The sequence below is a fragment of the Lagopus muta genome, chromosome 5, assembly GCF_023343835.1.
Source record: "Lagopus muta isolate bLagMut1 chromosome 5, bLagMut1 primary, whole genome shotgun sequence".
In the NCBI taxonomy this organism is placed as follows: Eukaryota; Metazoa; Chordata; class Aves; order Galliformes; family Phasianidae; genus Lagopus; species Lagopus muta.
In genome coordinates, this window is record NC_064437.1 from 4750675 (window position 1) to 4768913 (window position 18239).

At 55.3% G+C, this 18239-nt stretch overlaps 1 protein-coding gene across 7 annotated transcripts in view; it reads left to right on the forward strand.

Annotated features, from left to right (window-relative positions):
* The first annotated feature begins 647 nt into the window (after nt 1–647).
* The window catches only part of SSBP3 (single stranded DNA binding protein 3), a 49799-nt gene continuing 32207 nt past the window's right edge, over nt 648–18239 (forward strand). For all 7 annotated transcript variants that reach the window (XM_048944732.1, XM_048944733.1, XM_048944734.1 and 4 more), the window contains exons 1-4: nt 648–849; nt 980–1052; nt 1199–1260; nt 1374–1458. In XM_048944732.1, coding sequence (XP_048800689.1) covers nt 794–849; nt 980–1052; nt 1199–1260; nt 1374–1458 — 276 coding nt within the window. In that variant the 5' untranslated portion in view covers nt 648–793. The remainder of the gene's footprint in view (nt 850–979; nt 1053–1198; nt 1261–1373; nt 1459–18239) is intronic.

Genomic DNA, 18239 nt, shown 5'->3' on the forward strand with positions numbered 1-18239 from the left:
CCACGAGTCCCCGCAGCACCCCGCTTAGGGGCCCGCTCCCTTATTTTTTGGGGGGGGGGGGGCTTCATTGTGTCACTGCACGCTGCTAGATCAGAAAGTTTTCGGGGGGTGACCCCTCAGGACCCCCCGACTTAATGCCGCGGTAACCCCGAGCGCTCACACGGTACTGGGGCGCACCCCCAGCGTGCGGTACCGGCCGCTCCCCCCGAGGAGCCCCGCACCGGGTTCCACGCTCCCCAAGGCGGGGGGGTCCCGCCCGAGCACCGCGTCCCGAGGCAGCGCCCGCCCGCCGTGCCCCCCCGCGCAGCCCGGCGGGCGGTTTCAAGGCCCCCCTTCCGCTCTCCCCGCGGCGCTGCCCAATCGGAGCGCTCAGCGCGCGGCGGCTCGGCACCTTAAAGGCGCAGTGCTTCCCTCCGCCCGGCCGTGCTTGCCCGCCCGCAGCGCGGCGCTAGGACCGCGCGGCGCCGCGCTCTCCCCTCCTCCCTCTCCACCGCGGGAGGCCGCCCGCCCGCCGCTCGCGGAGGGGGCGTGTCCACTCGAGATCCCGCCCCCGCCTCTCAGCGATTGGCGGGACCGCCCATCAATCAGCAGGGGGCGGTGCCCGGCGCGGCCACGTTCGGGTGCGCGGCGCGGCGAGCGGCGGCAGGCGGGCGGGCGCGGCAAGCAGCGGCGGCGGCAGCGGGGCCATGGGGGCGCGGTGGGGGCCGGCGCTCTGACAGCCCCCGGTGCGCGGCGAAGCGGAGCGGGCAGAGCGGCTCGGGCGGGCGGGCCCCCACCCAGCTCGGCGCGGAACATGTTCGCCAAGGGGAAAGGCTCGGCCGTGCCCTCGGACGGGCAGGCGCGGGAGAAGTAAGCGGGGAGGAGGAGAGAGGGAGGGAGTGGGGGGGGGGTGCGGTGCGGGAGGAGCCCGGCTGCGGGCTTTGTGCGGGGCGGGGGCCTCCCCGCCGCCCCCCCGCCGACCGCCGCCGGGCTCTTGCAGGCTGGCCCTGTACGTCTACGAGTACCTGCTGCACGTCGGCGCCCAGAAGTCGGCGCAGACCTTCCTGTCCGAGGTGAGCCCCCCCGCCGCCCTTTGTGCTCCGCCGCCGCCTCCCGGCCTCCATCTTGTGCGGGGCGGGCGAGCGGCGGCGGCCGGCGGGGTCCCCCCCGCTCGTCGGAGCCCCGCAGCCCACTGGCGGCACCTTCCTTTCGCCCGCAGATCCGGTGGGAGAAGAACATCACGCTGGGAGAGCCCCCCGGCTTCCTGCACTCCTGGTGGTGGTGAGTGAGGGGCGCGGGGGGGGTCGCGGTGAGTCAGCAGCCCCGGGGCTGTGCCGGGCGCTGCGGGGGCACCCGGTAACCGGGGCTCCCTCCCCTGTGTTTGTGCCACGCAGCGTGTTCTGGGACCTGTACTGCGCAGCCCCTGAGCGGCGAGACACTTGCGAGCATTCGAGCGAAGCGAAAGCCTTCCATGACTATGTGAGTAACAACAAGTTTCTGCTCCTCGCGGTAATGACGGAGTTGGGGCGCTCGGGCTCCTCGGCGCGCCGGCAGCAGCGTGCTTGCAAACAGCGGCGCTGCGATTTTGGCCGAACGGCGTTTCATAACGTTGCAATTATGCAAATGAGCCCAGGCGCTTTATCTTCAGCACTTGGAGGCGTCGGGACCGCCGGTGGGACCCGGCGCTGGGCAACAAAGCTTTGGCCGCGAGCGCGGTGGTGGAGGTCGGTGGCTGCGGGCCTGGTGCTGAGGTTGTCTTGGTGGTAAATGCCATGGAGGTGGCTGGAGATGGAGGGAAGGTTCCCCAGAACGTCATCCCAAAGCCTCGTGGTTTGTGGGGCTGCTTTGGCTGGCTGGGAACGCTCCTTGAATTCAGCGGCGTGGAGGAACTCATGAGCTGGAGGTGATGGTGTGGACCTCATCCCACTGTGCCTGCTGGTGCCTCTGGGCTTTTTGTCTTCATGAAAAACGTGGCTCCTCCAACTGTTTTGCTCCAGCTGTGAGTTGCTGGACCCGCTCGCTTGCTTGGAGCGAGCTTAGAGGTGCTGTATACAACCTGCTGGACTCCGCCACCATCCTGTGTGTGCAGGTCCTTAGTTGGTTGGTGGCAGCCATCACGGGCCGTCCTGTGTGTGCAGGACCTCATGTAATTGTCCTCAGCAGAGGTGTTGGTGGAACCCAGCAGAGGCTTTTCTTCAGGTGTGTTTCCCAAAAGCACCAGCTCCTTGAATTCAGCAGCATGGAGGAACTCATGAGCTGGAGGTGATGGTGTGGACCTCATCCCACCATGCCTGATGGTGTTTGGGCCCCCTGGGCTTTTTGTCCTCCTGAAAAATGTGGCTCCTCATGGCCCAGGGCTTGTTGGTGCTGGCTGCAGGTGGGCTGCCTGCTCTGTCCTGCTGAAGTCACCCAGATCTGCAGCACTGATCTGCAGCGGGAGGAATTTGAATCAAAGGATTAGTCACCTGGCTGTGGGCTTGGAGCAGAGTCAAGTGAGTTTAAATTGTGTAGCAGGAGCTGTTTTTGTCTGCTCATGGGAGCCTATGGTATGGAAACCATTTTTCCTCCCTTCCCCAGCCTCTCGCTGCCTCGACATGCCTGGGTTGAGCTGCTGGGAGATGTGTGAGGTTGGGCTGGGAGCAGCATGGGGACCTTCTCTGCAGTTCCTGCTTGGGGAGCAGAGCCCAGATCTGCATTGCTGGCAGTCCCATGTCCTTCTCTCAATGGATGTAACATGGAGCTGAACCCACGTGGGGGTGGGCAGCTCAGTTGTTCCCTGGAGAAGCCAATCCAGGTCTGTGCTGGTTGTCCATCTGTCTTGTGGCCACCGTTCCGCTCCTGGTTGTGCTGTGCTGCTTCCTGCATAGCTGCTTTTTATTTACTGGGTCGGATTAAAATGTTGAACTCCTGAACTGAGGGCGAGAGAGGGCTGACAACCTGGAGTTTGTCAGCACATCCATCAGCGCTGGGCTCTGTGACTTGGCAGCGCCTGCTGCCCCTCCTCTCGTCGTTTGGGCCAAATCCCATCTTTTTTGGAGTCTGGTTAGGATGGAGAAAGGCAGAGGTGGATCTTTAGGTAGTAAAGCCTTTGCTAAAGATGACATTAGCAGCCAAGGCATAGTAGTGCTACGTTGACAGCAACCTCCTAATAATGTCTGAGGATTTAGTGTATTTAGAGAAACTAATCTTTTTTAGCTTGGTAATAATTCTAACAATAGGCATGAGTGCATTAAATGATTCGCATAAACTTCTTTAATGCATGTAGCTTTAAGCTTACAGTAAATAGACACAATCCTGATTGTTTTAATTCTCAGTGTAATGCAGTTTTGTAACAGTGCACCCCTGAGTGCTTCACCTTTTGGGTCTGACTACAGAGACACATAAGGAGATTTTTGGTGCTCTCTTGGCTTTGCCGCACTGCTTTGGTGTCCCCGGGTCTGTTTGGCCTTCAGGTTTGGCTTGGGATGCTCGTGCTCTCCCTGCGTGGAGCACCGAGTGTACTTTGCAGGGCAGGGACCTGCCCGGCTCAAACTTAAATATTGACCAAAGCCAGGAACCAGGTGATAACTGGTGCTTGTGAATGGTGCCTTGTTTCTTGGGGCCGGCACGTGGCCATGGTCCTGCAGCATTGGGCTGAGCCCTGGCGTGTCCCGTGTTGGACGATGCTCTGGGTGGGGAGCGCATCACCAACGGCCCAAACTCCAAACCCCATGGCATATCAGCAACGTGCAACAGCTCAGAGTGATGCTGGGCCTCCTGCGAGCCCCGGGCTGGGTGGACCAGTGAGTAATTTCATCTGTTGGTTGTGGTTAAAAATATCCCAATATAGGCTTTGCCCCAGATTCGTAGAGCATCGTGTTGAAACCTGGCCAATCGCAGAACTGGCTGTGCAGCGGTCGCCCGGGTCTGCGCCAAACGCCGTGTTTGTTTACCACAAGGCAGCGGGTTTTGCCATTGCAACCTGAGGCACAAAGCAGGGAGATGCTGCGGGGTCTGGGGAGTGCCAGCACTGGGAGACGCTGGCTGCAGAACTGCACACTTGGGAGCAGGGCGGTGTGCTTCATTAGCAGAGTGTTAACTCTGGGATTTGCATGCTGTGTAATTTCCATTTCATTTCCCAGCGTAACTGTATGGGAACTGTTAGGAGCAGCAGGATAATTTATCAATTTCCCCTTCCAATCTTTATTTATTTATTCATTGGCACCTCTCTTGTAGGGGGTGCTCCGTGAGCGCCATGGGCTCTCGCCATGGTGAAGCAGCACTTTTTTCCCGGCTTTCCCCGTGGTTCCTCTCCTAGGGCAGGGCAGCAGGCTATTGGGAGGAGTGGGCTGTGGGTCTCTGTGTTGGGGAGGAGCACCGTGTTTTTCCCTTTTTGTCTCAGCACGTGTGCAGATCTGACTGTTAACACAGACAACGCGCCGTGCCGCTCGCAGTTTCATTAGTCAGCCTCTTCCACCACCTGTATCAGAGTTATTCAGAAGTTAACTGCGGTGCTCTGGTTACCTACAGCAGCACGGTGCTGATCCCCGGCCGCCATCCAAGACTTGACCTGTTCTACAGGCGTTGCCTGACCCATGGCAATTGATTTGGGTGGGTTTTGATTTTTGCTTTATTCCTATTCCCATCCAACTGAGCAGGCTGCTGGCTCAATCCTCCGGCCCTCTGAGATGCTGTGGGCAGGGGGCAGCCCCGCTCTGCCTCCCCGCTTCCCGTTTGGCTGATTCTGTGTATTGCAGCACATGCAGTGCCCGCTCCCTCCGTGCCTCCCACGGCCAGTGAGCTACAAAGGGAGCGTGCAGCATGACAGGGGATTTCAGCCACCGCGTTATCTCGGAATTGGCCGATTGATGGTTGCAGTTCAGCGTTTCAACATTGTGAAAGCCAATACAATTTGAGTTAGCGGTGATGACTGCCAGTTTAAATACCGCAGTGAATTTCTGTCAAAGAGCTAATACATAGAAAGGGGAATTGCAGAAAACTTGATCACCAGAACCACTTCAGTCGATTTTGGCCTCCAGCTACAGAAAATGAACTTAAATCTAGTTGACTGTTGCTACATACTTTTTGTGGCATTGCTCTGCCTGTGCGGCCAGCTTGAGTGCAACTTGCAGGAGAGGAGGATCAGAGCGGTGCTCAGCTGCCAGAGACTTCATCCTTCCTCTCCTCTGCTATACCCAGCTCCCTCCTGGAAAAAGAATCCATACTCATATTCAAAATTATGTCTTTGCTTTGGAAGATTTACGTTGCAGCAGCTTCAGCTTGCTTTTAAGCATGCAACATGGTCGTTAGAGCAGATCATTGATTTATTTTATTTTTTTAACCTCAGGAAACCGATGTAGTTCTTTCTCTCTAACTCCTCCTGTCTGGAAGGATGCTGTGCTGCAGCTGGGGAAGGTGGTGTTGGTTGCAGAGAAGATGGGGGGCATGGTATCTGTGTCTGGCTGGGGACACCCAGGTCTCCTTTTACCCAATATGTGAAACCTTTCCCATTGGATTCAGATCTCAGTGAAGTTGCTGAAGCCAGAGCAATGTAGCAGCTGGTGTGGTGTAAGCCATGGTGGGATGATAACTGGGGAATCTGGAAGGATGTTGGTCTGCCAGCAGCATAGTGTCATCCAGGGCTTTGAATCCCAAACCCAGCTTCCCCTGGAAGATGCCTTCCAGCTGTGCTTTGGGGGTGGCATGCAGGAAGGTGTGCTCAGGCATCCTTGGGCTGTGGGGCAGTTCCTCTTTGTGTCTCGTGCTGGCTGCTCCCATGAATGTGTGTGGTTGGTGTAGGTGGCACCTGGTGGGTGAGATCTATGCCGGGTTCAAGCGTGATTGTCAACTCTCCCAAGCCAGGCTGTCCTGTTGTTTCACCAAAGGACCACCAAAGGTTGGTTCTCTGAGCATCTGTGGCTTGGTGGCTGCATGGGTTTGGGTGTGGGATGCTGTGGTGGTGGTGTTGATCACTGGCTGCCTCGTGGAGGTGATCCCCAGCTGTGTATGCATGGTGTTAGTCTGCAGGTATCTTGGCACGTGCTGGAGGTGGTGATCTCCAGGTATCTCTGCGGTGTGTTCTTTGGAGCCAGTTTGCTAAAATGTATTGTGTGGGAGGGCTGGTGCTGTTGGGCCAGGCTCAGCAGGGTGTGGGATGTGGGCTGAGGACAGCGCTGTGCAGTCCCTGCCAGCCCCACGGGCGTCACTGGAGCCATGAGCAGTGACTGCATGGCTCCAGCCCCTTTCTGCACAGCTGGGCTGCATCCAGACCCGCTCTGCAGGGGCAGGGATCCCCATAGGTAACCAGAGAGAGGAGTTTCCTCCTGGAGTGGCAGGCTGCCAGGAACAGCTGCAGAACTCCAAATCATTAAAAAAAAAAAAAAAAAAGTGCATGTGGGGAGCAGAGAAATTCCCTTTTCCTGCAGTGTGCTGGGCTCAGCCTCCCATCCTTCTCTGGGGACAGGTACTGGATCACTCGTGCTGCGTGCAAGTGCTGGTGCCCCTCACAGTGGTGCCTTTTCTGGAGCTCTGCAAAGCTGGAGTTTTATTTTCTAAGCAATACCCGATGTTGGTGCAGAACGACCTCCGCTTTTGCACTTCTTGCTGCAGAGGGTGACGGAAACATGCCGTCTCGGAGCAATACCTTCCTGTAGTTGCTATTGATGGAAAAGCCAAGTGTGCTAAACTTGAGGTCAGAGCACTGAGCTTATGTCTTAGTCTTTGACTGGGGAGCCTAAATATTTATCCTGTTCTGTCCCTAATGAAAACAAATTGTCAACAGTTGTTCAGTAACTGACTAAATTAAAATCTGTAATTAGTCAATTAGATTAAAGAGTTGGCACAACCTGATTGTATCATGCTGGTTAGGTTATTAAGAGAAAGGGTGTGATTTTTAATTACTGCATGCTAATTTTGACAGTTTCAAATGGAAACAGACGTTTCCCCCCCTCCGCTCAGAGTGCCTCTGTAAAAGTAAGGCACTGGAATGTATTTTATGTCAACAAATGGTGTGAAGATGCAAAGTTTCTCTGGCTTGAATTCACCAGGGATTTCCACTGAAAAGTGGGGGTGGCTGGGAGGAGAGGAAGCCGCCCAAGACACGGCGTGGCTGTTTAATTCTGCCTGACAATGGGAGGCTGGGTGGGTTTGGATGCTTCTCGTGCATCCTGGGGGGGGCACAGGCACGGCTGTCTCATGTATTGGTGGGGCAGCGCTCGTGCTGCTTGGCATCGCATCCGGAGCCAACGTGGAGCGGAGAGATGGGTAGCAGCGAGATGCAGCTGAGTGGGTTTTGTGTGTGTGCTCTTCCTTCATTGTTTTGTTTTTAACCTCTATGGCGCTGCGAGAGGGGCTGGCTCCGGTGGAGACGAAGCCCATGAGGAGGAGGAAGGCCATGTAGAGCTGGTGGAGCGGCCGCGTGCGATCCCATTGTCTGCCCGGAGCTGCGGCCACGTGCGAGGGGACCCGCGCACCACGGCCCCCAGCTCCGCACCGCCCTCTCTGCGGCGGGGGGGCCGCGGCCCCCGGCAGATTTGTGGCTCTGGGTAAACACGAGGCTTGTAAACCTTCCCCTCGCTTCCTTCCTGGGGTCCTCACACAGAAACAAAGGGAGCGAGGGCGAGGGTGTGCGAGGCACCTCGGTTCTTCAAAGCGTGTGGGGAAGGGGCAGAGCCCCCCCCATGGCTGCCACAGGGAGGTGCGTGAGGTCGGTACAGCATGTATTGGGTACGAGTGAGGCTTTCCTGTTCCCCTGATCATTTCCTTCCTCACCTTGGAAACTTGGATTTTCTCCTACCTTTTGTTCCATATTTTCTCTTTTAAAGCAGCCCCTGGCTCTATTGGAAACAGCTGCCACTCCGGTTCTGGGAGCTGGGGCTCTTTCTCCTCCTTAATACCACTCACTGTTCTCCTGGCTGCCCTGCCAAATTAAATGGCAACTGTTTGCACAAAATCCTTGCTTATGCAGGCGCAGGTGATGCCTGCTTTGGTGTACCCCCATCCAGCTGCAGCTCCGGTGCTGCGGCCACTGGTGGGGATGGTAAAGCTGCTGCTCTTCCAGCAGCATCATGTGGTCACCTCGATGGGGGCAGATCCCCAGCATGGCAGTGTTGGGCTGTGCCCAGCCCTGCTGTGGACCCTTCCCCTGCTGCTGAGATGGTGAAGGCCATGGCATGGCTTGGTGTATGTAACGTGCTGTCTTCTTGCTGGGGAGGGAGACTGCTGTCAGTGGAAGACGTGGTGCCTGTAGGGAGTCTGGCTGCTGAAAAAATGTATATAAATATAAAAATATCCCGCCTGTGCGCCCCGAGGAGATGGCAGTAATTGGGTTTTGTGTTTCCAGGCCACGGGAAAGGTTGGTGCATCCACTCCTGAGCGGTCTCTTGGGGCAGTGCTGGGGGGCTCCTGTTGTGGGGCAGGGCTGGTTCTGGTGCTGAGCAGCCTCTCAGAGTGGCTTCTACAGCCCAGCTGGGGGACATGGGGCTCCATTGGGGTGGTGGGCTCTGCCGGGCGGAAATGGCTCCTTCCTCTACAGAGCAGCCCTGGGCTGGCTGAGGGGGGAGAAAACGGCTCTTGAACAAGTAAACAAATACCTCACTGTGGGCTCGATGGGGTGGTGTTTTTTTTCTCCTCCTTTCAAAACTCCTTCTGCTTGTGGCCGCAAGCACCGGGGCTGTTTGCTGAAGGGGTTGATGCCAGGAGATGAGTTCAAAGCTACAGCTGTGCTGTTGGGCGGGGAGGGGGGGGGAGGGAATTTCCAAAACACGGGCAGGCTCTTGGCTGCTTCCTGCGCATGGTGGGGCTGAGCCTGTGCCATCAGGGCTGGGGGCTGGCCGTGGGGCACTGAGGAGTTGCCTTGGGCCTCTTGTGGGAGCTGCCCTTCAGCTCTACGGTGCTTAGGCTTTTATTATTATGGAGGAGGACTGCCCAGTCTTCCTGATGTCAAAATTAAGCAAAATATATATAAATCAAGGTATTTAATGCACATCTGTGCGTACATGGGGCCTGCTGTCAGGGCCTGGCTGCACGGGGTGGCCCAGCAGCAAGGCCTGGGGTTCCAGCATGGGCCCAAGCTGCAAGCTGCTCCGTGCCCCTGCTTAATGAAAAATGGCTGTGGCAGGGCAGATGGCTGTAACAGCTCTTTTCTACCCCCACACAGACCTGTGGGGCCCCCTGGCTTGGGCGAAGCATCTCTATTCCCATGCTAAAGGTGTGCTGGAGTGAGCGCACGGCTTCTGATAGTGCTTTTATTTTCCTTCCCCCTCTGCCTTTCTGCTCTTTCTGCCTCTGACAAGTGCAGTCACAACACCAATCTGGGTGTTTTGACTTGGTTTCTGTGCCGTCGGCAGGGTAACAACGACGCAGCTCTGTATGTGGGGCCTTGGTTGGGACCCTTCTCATCCCCCTGCAGATGCAATTAAACCTATAGGTTCATCAGCCTCTGTGCAGCCCGTGTGATGATGTGGGGGCAGGGCCAGGAGCCCCCCAGCACCCTGTGCATGTTCTCCCCGTGCCCATCTATCCATCTGGGTCTGAGCCTGCTAGAGCTACTGCCCCACAGTGCTGTGTGAGGCAGTGCCACCGCAGCCTGTGGTGTCAAGATAAGTCCAAAGGAAGGCCTCTAGCTGTGTCTTAAGCTAACATTTTCTTTCTAATTTTTTTTTCTAATGTTTCTGCATAAACCCTTACACATTTGATCTCGAGCGTCTCTCCTCCCAGGGTGCAGCAGCTTTCTGTAATGAAAATGAGCTCTTGCTGCCCGGCCTGGCTGCCTCGCATAGCTTCTGGGTGGTTGGGCTTTTTGTGTCCCTTTTTTCCAGATCTTGAATAACCTGACCAGGCTGAGCTCACACCTCTGATCAGTATTTTATTTTTTTTTTTATACAAACAAGGTTCCAAAGCGAAGGATGCGCTGCAGTGGCTCTGGCATACAGGTGTGCCCCACAGCGAGGTGTGTGTGTCCTCTGGCCATGCCAGGGGTGTGATGCTGGTGCTCATTTCTCAGAAGAAAGCAAATCCCTCGTGCCTGGAGGGGTTTGATCCTGCACCCCAGAAGAGTGAGAGTTCCTCATGCTTGGGCTAGTTTGGTCTTTTACCATTGCGTCTCTGACCCTGTGGGCAGCCCTGGGAATCAACCGCCTGCCTGTAGTTGGGTTTTGCAGCTGGGGAGGTTTGAGATGTTCTTTGATGTTAGAAAAAGGCTGTGTGTGCAGGGGAAGGGGCAGGGTACTTCCTCATGGGCTCCTGCTTGTGTTGGGGCTGGCTGGTCAGACAGCAGCACAGTGCTGTGCTCACTATGGGTACTGTCAGGCCCCCTGGCAAGGTGTGAATCACATCCATCTCTTTTCATGAGCTTTTCTCTTTGTCCAGTGGTGTTTGTGGATGTTTTAGCCCTGCTCCAGACCAAGAGCAGAGGTTTGTCCTCCTAGTGCTGCTGGGCTGCTTGCCGCTGATGCTGCTCAAGTTTTCTGTAGCAGCCCTTGTTGCATTTTACTCCTGTGGTCAGCGGTTCCTGTGCACTTGGGAGAGGAAAGAGGCAGTTCTGGAAGCATGTGAGCTCCTTCCTGAGGAACAAAGCCTGATGCTGCATGCTGTCTGTTTTGGGGTCATCATGGTGCTTTGCTGCTGGGGACTCTCTTCCACCTATGGGTACAGCAGGCTGCAAGGCATGAACTTGAAGGCATGTTTGGTGTCACTGGGGCCAACCTGAACAGGGAGCTGTGCTTCCTGGTGCTCGGTCACCTCAGGGTGGCTTTCAGCAGATGTGTATTTGCTGGAGGTAGGAGCTTCAAGGAAACAAATGACAGTCCACACTGCACACGGGTATCTTTAGTCTGGTTCAGGGGCAGTTTTCCATGAAGAAACAATTGCTGTTTTGTTCCGTGCTGGCTGTGCTGCTGATGCCCAGGTGTTTCAGTCCTTTGCTCCACTCATCTTGGAGAGTAGGACCAGGCTGGGGCTCCTGGGCTTCTTTTCATCATTTAAAAACACATTTGCATGGTTGTCCCGGAGCCCTTCTGGGTGTCATGGCATGTCCTGACAGCTTGTCTGTCCTTACCTGCAGTCATCAAGGAGTTTTCAACATGACTTATATAAAGCCTTTGTACTTGGATTGCTCCACCGTGCTGCACAATGGGTTCTTTGTCATCGTGCCAGCTAATTAATTTTAACTTTCACTGTTGCTTCAGCGTGGTACGCTGTCCTCCTGGTCCATCTGAAGCATTCCCTGCCACCATAACTGTTTTCCAGCTCTTGGAGCAGTTTGACTTGTTGCTGTAAGCGAGAGAAGCCAGCTGGCCCCACTGGTGCTCATCTTCTGGGGAAGGAGCTGCCCTCGCACGTGCATCGATTGGGGGCCAGGGGGAGGGGGTGAAGAAAGCCATTAGGAGGCTGTGCTGAAAGTAACTTTTCTCCAGTGGCTTATTTCTCCTGGCTGGCAGCTGAAGGTCCCCATGGATAACATCCTCTGATGAAAATAACAGGCTGTCGCTCCCTGGCTGGTGATTGGCATTGTGCTCATCTTGCTGGGAGGGGGCTGTATGTGCAGGTTGCATCTCCAGGACAAAAGCCCTGCTGCGTCGCTCCACCAGGGAGCTTGTGTTGGGGAATGTGGGTGCAATTGGGTTTAATGATGATTAATTCTGGAGGATTTGGATGTGTCTGTTTGCATGCTGGAAAGCAGGTGTTCTCCTCTTGCCTTGTACATCCTGTGCACAAACATCTGCTCTTGCTGTGCTGACACCAAGCTGGGTGCTGTGACATTGGGGCAGCTTTTCTGTAGCCCCAGGTCTTCACTTGGCCGCATGGGATGGGGTGGGGACACGTATACATCTTCTTGGTGATGCTGTCATGTGCCCAGAGAAGAACCAGGAGGATCAGGGCACCGGCTTGGTTTCCCCCAGCCTTGTGGGTCGTGCCTGGACAGTGGCACAGGGTGGGTGCGTGCAGGCGACCTGGGGTATTGTTTTCCTTCCATGCAGAGAGGAGGGATCGAGGTCTTTGCATGCATAAACATGAACTTAATTTGAACTGATGGGTTTTGTCTGCACATCGCCCAGCTCTGCTGCAGCGGAGGGGAGCTCCCCTCGGTTCAGGGTGGGAACGGTGGTGGGTCAAGGAATATGAAATTGATGCCTTTGTGTTTAATCTGGTTATAAGGACAGCTATTAGAGATAATGAATTTTGCCTGTCCCCATCGTTGTAATACAAGAACCTAGATGTCTTTCAACACAGAGAAGGTCACTCCTCTTTATTTCTGGTTGTAAATTTTGCCGGTTACAGATGTTTGGTGTTGATAGACGCAGCTAAGGAAGCTCCTGCAAGCCGCTTGGCGTGGTGTTGGGCAGGTGAGAGCAAGGAGGGAGGCACCACAGAGCCTTCCAAGGGATTTGCATGGACCTTTGCAGCTCCTGCGGCTGATGGGAAGAAGGGAAAGTTTCCATCTCGCCCTAGAGTTGTGATTGCAAGAGCCCAGGCAGCGTGTGAGGTCTCAGCACCCCAATACCTGCATTTGTGGGGGTTCAGCAGGGATTGCTGCACTTGCCCTGTGCTAGGCTTGGGGAGGGGATGAAGAAAGGAGGCTTCAGCAACGTTCAGCACGTGGCTCGGTGCAGAGCATCGTGCCTGCCTACTGTTCACGCCTGCAGCAGGGCAGAGCCAGGAAGCCACGTGAAACCAGTGCCTAAAGCTGCTGTGCAGCGGGGTTTATGTGCCGCGAAGCCCGGCTATCACACGGTTAATTTTTTCCATCGAGCGTCTTCTGCTCCGGTGCCAGCGGAGGCTTTTCCTTTGCTGAGGAGACTCCGACTCTGGCTCGGAGCAGATGCTGGGGGAGGCGGCAGCCGCCTGCCCGCAGGGTTCTGCCGGGGCCGTATCCGCACCCAGCCCCGCGTGCAGCCCGCTGATAAGCCCCCAGCACCGCTCCTGGCCCCAGATGCACCCCACGAGCTCCTGGACACAGCCGGGGGCCGTTCCCTAGCAGCGCAGGGGTGTGGGGAGCCGAGCTGCATCTGCCTGCCCTTTCTTATATTGAAAAGGCAGCACGTGCTTTTCTGCCTCCCTGGCCCTGCTTCCCTCCTCTCCTCCAGGCACTTCTCCCCCCGCGCTCCTGATTTATGCTGCTCCACATTTTCTCCTCGTTTCCATGCCTTTTTCTCCCCTCCCTCTTTTTTTTTTTTTTTTTTTTTTTTCCCCCTTGTGCTGCCTGTGCATTGCCTTCCTCCTTTTTTTTTTTTTCTCACTGTTGTTTGCCAGCCTTTCTCGTTTTCCCAATATTCGATGCTCCCTGCTTTTGTCTGCCCCTCGTGGATTGTTATCCTCCCTCCCAGGACCTGTGCATTACACTGGGATGCTTCAACTTCACTCTCGCAGAGCAAGAAAACGCCTTGAGTGCGCAGCATGTTATTTCCCCCCCTCCCCAAGGCCCTTCATACCATTAACGTGCAAGAGGTCGTTTTTCCCCGCAGCTCACTGAATTCCTGGAAAGCCTCCTAAAATCCCCCCGCTGACACCAGCACCGGGCAGGATTTGCCTTCCCTCCCGTGCATGGCATGTTGCTTTCTGCACAGCCACAGCCGTGGGGCACTCCAAAGGGAGGAGACCCCGTCCTGGGGTGCAGCGTCGGCCATCTGTCCCCTCCCCACCCCACGTCTGCAAGGCAGCCGGGGGTGCTAAAAAGTTGTTGTTGTTGTTGGGGCTTTTTTGTTTCTTAATTTTTATTTTCCATATTGTTTGTCCCCATTTTATATGCACAACCCGACTTTTTTTTGTCCATTGCCTTGCCAGGCACATAGAAAGTTTGCTGGGTTTCGCCTGCGCGTGCATATGCTGAATAATTTTATTAGCCTCCTGGAAGGGAGCCAGCACGGCGTGCAGCGAGCGGGGCAGCTCTGGGGCGCTCAGCTTTCATTTCATTTTTTCTCCACTCCCCCCACCCCCCCCCTATCCCTGCACCCCATCAGGTTGTGCTGTCAGCATAACCTTTTTAATTTATTTTATTTTATTTTTTTTTTCTCCTTAAAGGGTTAAAAATTATGGGGAAGTTCAGCTAGCACTTGCAAGATATGGTTGCCTTAGCAACAGGCCTCCTAATCTGGTAGGTGACCTGAGAGACTGTGGAAGATGCAGGGCTCGGTTTGGCATTTCATTATTTCATGAGGCTGCGGCTCTCCAGCTGGTTGGCTCCCAGCGCCCGGCGCCGCGGGCATTCCTCGGCATGGCCCCGGGGGCCCTGCCACCCCCCTGGCCCCAGCTGCCCTGCCCCAGCCCTGCTGCCTCCCTGGCATCGTTTTTTTTATTTTTTTTATTTTTTTTGGGGGGGTGTGGAGCTCAGGTGGTGGCTGTGCTACCTTTTAGGTGGCACATACGCTTTCTTGCTTTGCTCTCTCCAAAGGGTTTGCCTTTTTGGCATTGCAATGTAATGTGTTCTCCCCCCTTGTTTTGCAGCTGGAAATGTTCCCATGGGCACTTCTGAAACCTCGGAAACCCAAATTCTCTTGTTCTACCCTCATCTACTGCCCAGAAATGGGCCTTTTCCATGGGGAGCTGGGCTGGGGCACAACGGGGCTGCAGCAATGGGAAAAGTGATGAAGTGATGTCCTACTCCAGCTGTGATGTTTTGGGGGAGGAGGCCCTGGCACTGTGGCCCAGAGAAGCCGAGGATACCCCATCCTTGGAGACCCTCAAGGCCAGGTTGGATAGGGCCCTGGGCAGTGCAGTTGGTGGGGGGCAACCAGCCCACAGCAGGGATTGGAACTGGGTGGGCTTTAAGGTCTCTTCCAACCCAAGCCATTCCGCAATTCTTAGTGCAGCTTTTGGGGCAGCACGGTGCAGTGTTGTTACGCTTACTCTAGGCTGTGTTTTAATGGAAGCCTCCCAGAAGTTGGCTTCTTGCAGCACGCTGTTTCCTTCACTGTTACGAGCGCCCATGCAAAGCTGCAGCTGCCACTTAAATTAAGAAACTGCAGCAGAAAACTCCCTTGGCCTCTCAAATCTATGTGTGCACCGAGGGGCCATGAGCTCAGGCAGCCCCAGAGCAGTGCTGCTGTGCACAGAGAAGGTGCCTGGCCCTGCCGACCCTGTCACTGCAGACCTCTTTGTGCGGCGTGCCCTGGTGCCGGCAGCTGCGTGCGGACAGCAGGGAGAGCTGCCTTTGTTTATCTGCATCTCCAGCAGAGCGAGCGTGGGGCTGGGCTGGGATGGAGGTGCTGATCTGTCATCTTTCAGATTTTATTCATCCCCAGGCAAGAAAGAGGCAGCGCGGAGCACGTACTTTTGTTATGTGTAACTAAGCTGTGCAGAATGCAACTGCTGAACACAATCTGGTGTCTGTGGTGCCCAGATTTATGCTTCCAAAGTGTAACTCTAGGTGTTGGTTTCCACTAGAAAGAAGAACCTGGCTGGGGCCATTGTGGTGGGATGCAGCATCACCGCAGTGTGCAGGACAGCTGGGGCTTCGCATCCCTCCATGCTGGTGGTGATGTTGCAGGAGTGCACTGGGCTCAGCCCCGTGGTGTTGTGGTCCTTTGGCTTCTGCTTTCAGAGCACGATGCTGCCAGGCAGTGCAGTTTGTCCCCACTTTGGAGGCTTGCAGTGGATGGAAAGGGCTGGGCTCCTGACTGCTCTTTGGAAGGAGGTGCAGAGTGGGTTGGTTCACAGAAGGGCACTGGAGAGCAGAGGGCTCAGAGAGGTGCTTGCCCCCAGTTCCCATCTGTGGTGCTGGTGGGGGTGAAGCCCCAGCTTAAAGAGCTCCACCTCCAGATAAGAAAGCAAAAGCAATTAACATGACCCCAGTGAGGCGCTTCCTTCCTGTGCAGTCGTGCTGACTGGCAGAGGCTGGTTATCCCTGGGGAGGACAGTGGTGTGCAACCTCATCCATGGCATGTAGCATCCGGCCCCCATCTCTCACTGCTTTCGTCTGTGCTGGCGTTGGGAGGGTTGATGCACCAGGGAGCTGAAACAGCTTGCCTTTCTCTCCCCTTTGGAGCATGCCTCTCCCAAATCCCTGCCTTCCTCATGAAGGCAGTAGAGGCAGAAGGTGCCCCTCAGCGAGCAGGGATGAGTGATCAAACGGGAGAAAATCCAGGCAAGTAGGCAAAATCCCTAGAAAGCCCTTATTTTGATCACTTCATCCCTTCTTTCCTCCATCTCTGCGTTGTGAGGCTTTCTGGGATTTGTCTCTCCTGATAAGGGGTTTCCAGTGGTCAGCCTCAAGCTTATGGGTCACTGGACAGACTGCTGGACAGCTGGCAAACACGGTCTGTCTGCAGAGTACTGCGCTCTGACTGCCAGGGGCACATTAACCACGCAATGTTACATATATATATGTATTTTTTTTTCCTTTTTTTTCGTCCCCAAAGAAAAATCAAAATTCCCAGGGAAAAAAAACCCACACCACGCCGTCTCCCCCCCCCGCCTCCACCCTTGTGAGAAGCAGCTCTGTGATGGCGGCTGGGAAGCGGAACCGCAAGTGTTGTGAGTGCCATCTGCTCCGCTTGGATCGAGGGAACGGCTGGAGCTCGTGCAGCCTCGCCAGGGATTTAAGCGCTCGCTGGGTGCAAGCGGTGCCCCCGGCTCTGCTGTTGTACCACCGGTCCTTGGTGCAGGGCTGGGGCTGGCTCCCTTCTCTGCAGCCTGCAGGCAAACTCCCTCCCCAGCAAGGCAAAATGTCAGGTGGTCTCTTAAAGAGAAACGTGTGCGTTTGTGGTTTTGCTGTGAGGGTTGTCTCTGGGTTCCTGTGCAGGCTCTGTGCTGGGACCCCGGTGTGCCTGAGATAGGACTGGAATTGTTGGCCAGGGGAGGTTCAGGTTGGATACAAGGAAAAATTTCTTCTCAGGTTAGTGGTAGAGCCGCCATTCCTGGAGGTGTTCAGGAGCCTCGGAGATGCGGCGCTGAGGGATGTGGTGGAGATGGGTTGAGGTTGGATTTGATGATCTTAGGGATCTGTTCTAACCGTAGTGATTCTATGATTCTTTGCAGCTATGTGCTGACCTCCCGATGAGGGTTGTTCTGGATTATGGGTGCTTTTCCATCAGTTTTGCAAGAGGTCGTGAGCATCCCCAGAACACTTGCATTTAGGAGGTCAACCCGAAATTCAAGATGAGTTTTGCCTGCAAACACAGTGGTTTTGCAGCATGTAGTCCTGAATTGCCTCTTGGCTTGGCTCCATGCTGAGACTGTTGGCATACACATCATTTCTGATTTTGTGCTGAAGAAGGTGTTCAGAGCTGGGGGTGTCGGCAGGCACCTGGAGCTTTTCCCCTGATCAGGGTGTGCTTCACCTCCGCGTTGGCTGCTGGAGATGGCTGCAGTGAAGCACCAGCACTTCTCTCTGCATGGCTTCACCGGGGATATAAAAGGCAGGAGTGGGTGGCTTGAGCAGAGGGAGAAGAAAGCACTTTCTGAACAAAACCAAAGGGCCTTTAAGGAGAAATAGGAAACCTGAGGACAACTTCAGCTGTAGAACATGTGAAAGCTCTCAAGGTGAGCTCTCGTGGCGTTTTCCAAATGAGATGTGCTGGGCTGAAGAAGGCCCTTGAACTGACTCACTCTCGTTCAAGGGGAGGCTGAAGGAACTCTGTACAATGTTTCCCCATGTGTGTTGCCAGCTTATATACCACTTTGTATGCATGTCAGACATTGGCAGAGGTTGATCCCTTCCAACCCCTATGATTCTGTGATTCAGGTGTTCGATACCAGCTTTTTGGCTGAGCTCTTTGTTTGGAAATGTGCTGGTGGGAACCTTTTTGGGCCTTCAGCTTAACACTGTGGAGCTGTCTGTAAGTTTACATCCATAAAACAAGTCCACCTCGCCGATGCCCTGTGTCTATGCTGATGACACACGACACCTTTCCCTGTACACAGCTGGCTCTCTGCAGACCCCATCCCAAAAGGCAGCCCTGGAGAGCAGGTGGGGAGCAGCTTGGGGTGCAGTGGCTCCCCATGAGCAGAGCAGTCTGAAATTTGGTAATTGGGCTGGAACTATTTTTGGTTTTTGCAGAGGGGAACACTATATATAATCACCCTGCAAGCTTGCACGGTGACTTTGTAGCATGCATGGGGTGTTTTGCTGCTGTCCAGCTTGCTTTTTATTGGCAGCTGAGAGTGTGACACTTATCTCCAGAAAATGTGATTTGAATTGATTAAAGAGAAGCCTGCCATTGGCTAGAGCAGCCAGAGCCAAACTTTCTGCAGAAATGGTTATGGTGGTGCCCCAGGAGTGGGGTTGTGTGGGGCTCCGTTCTGGGTGTGTTGCCATGTGTCTGTGTGTCCTGCGCCTGGAAGCG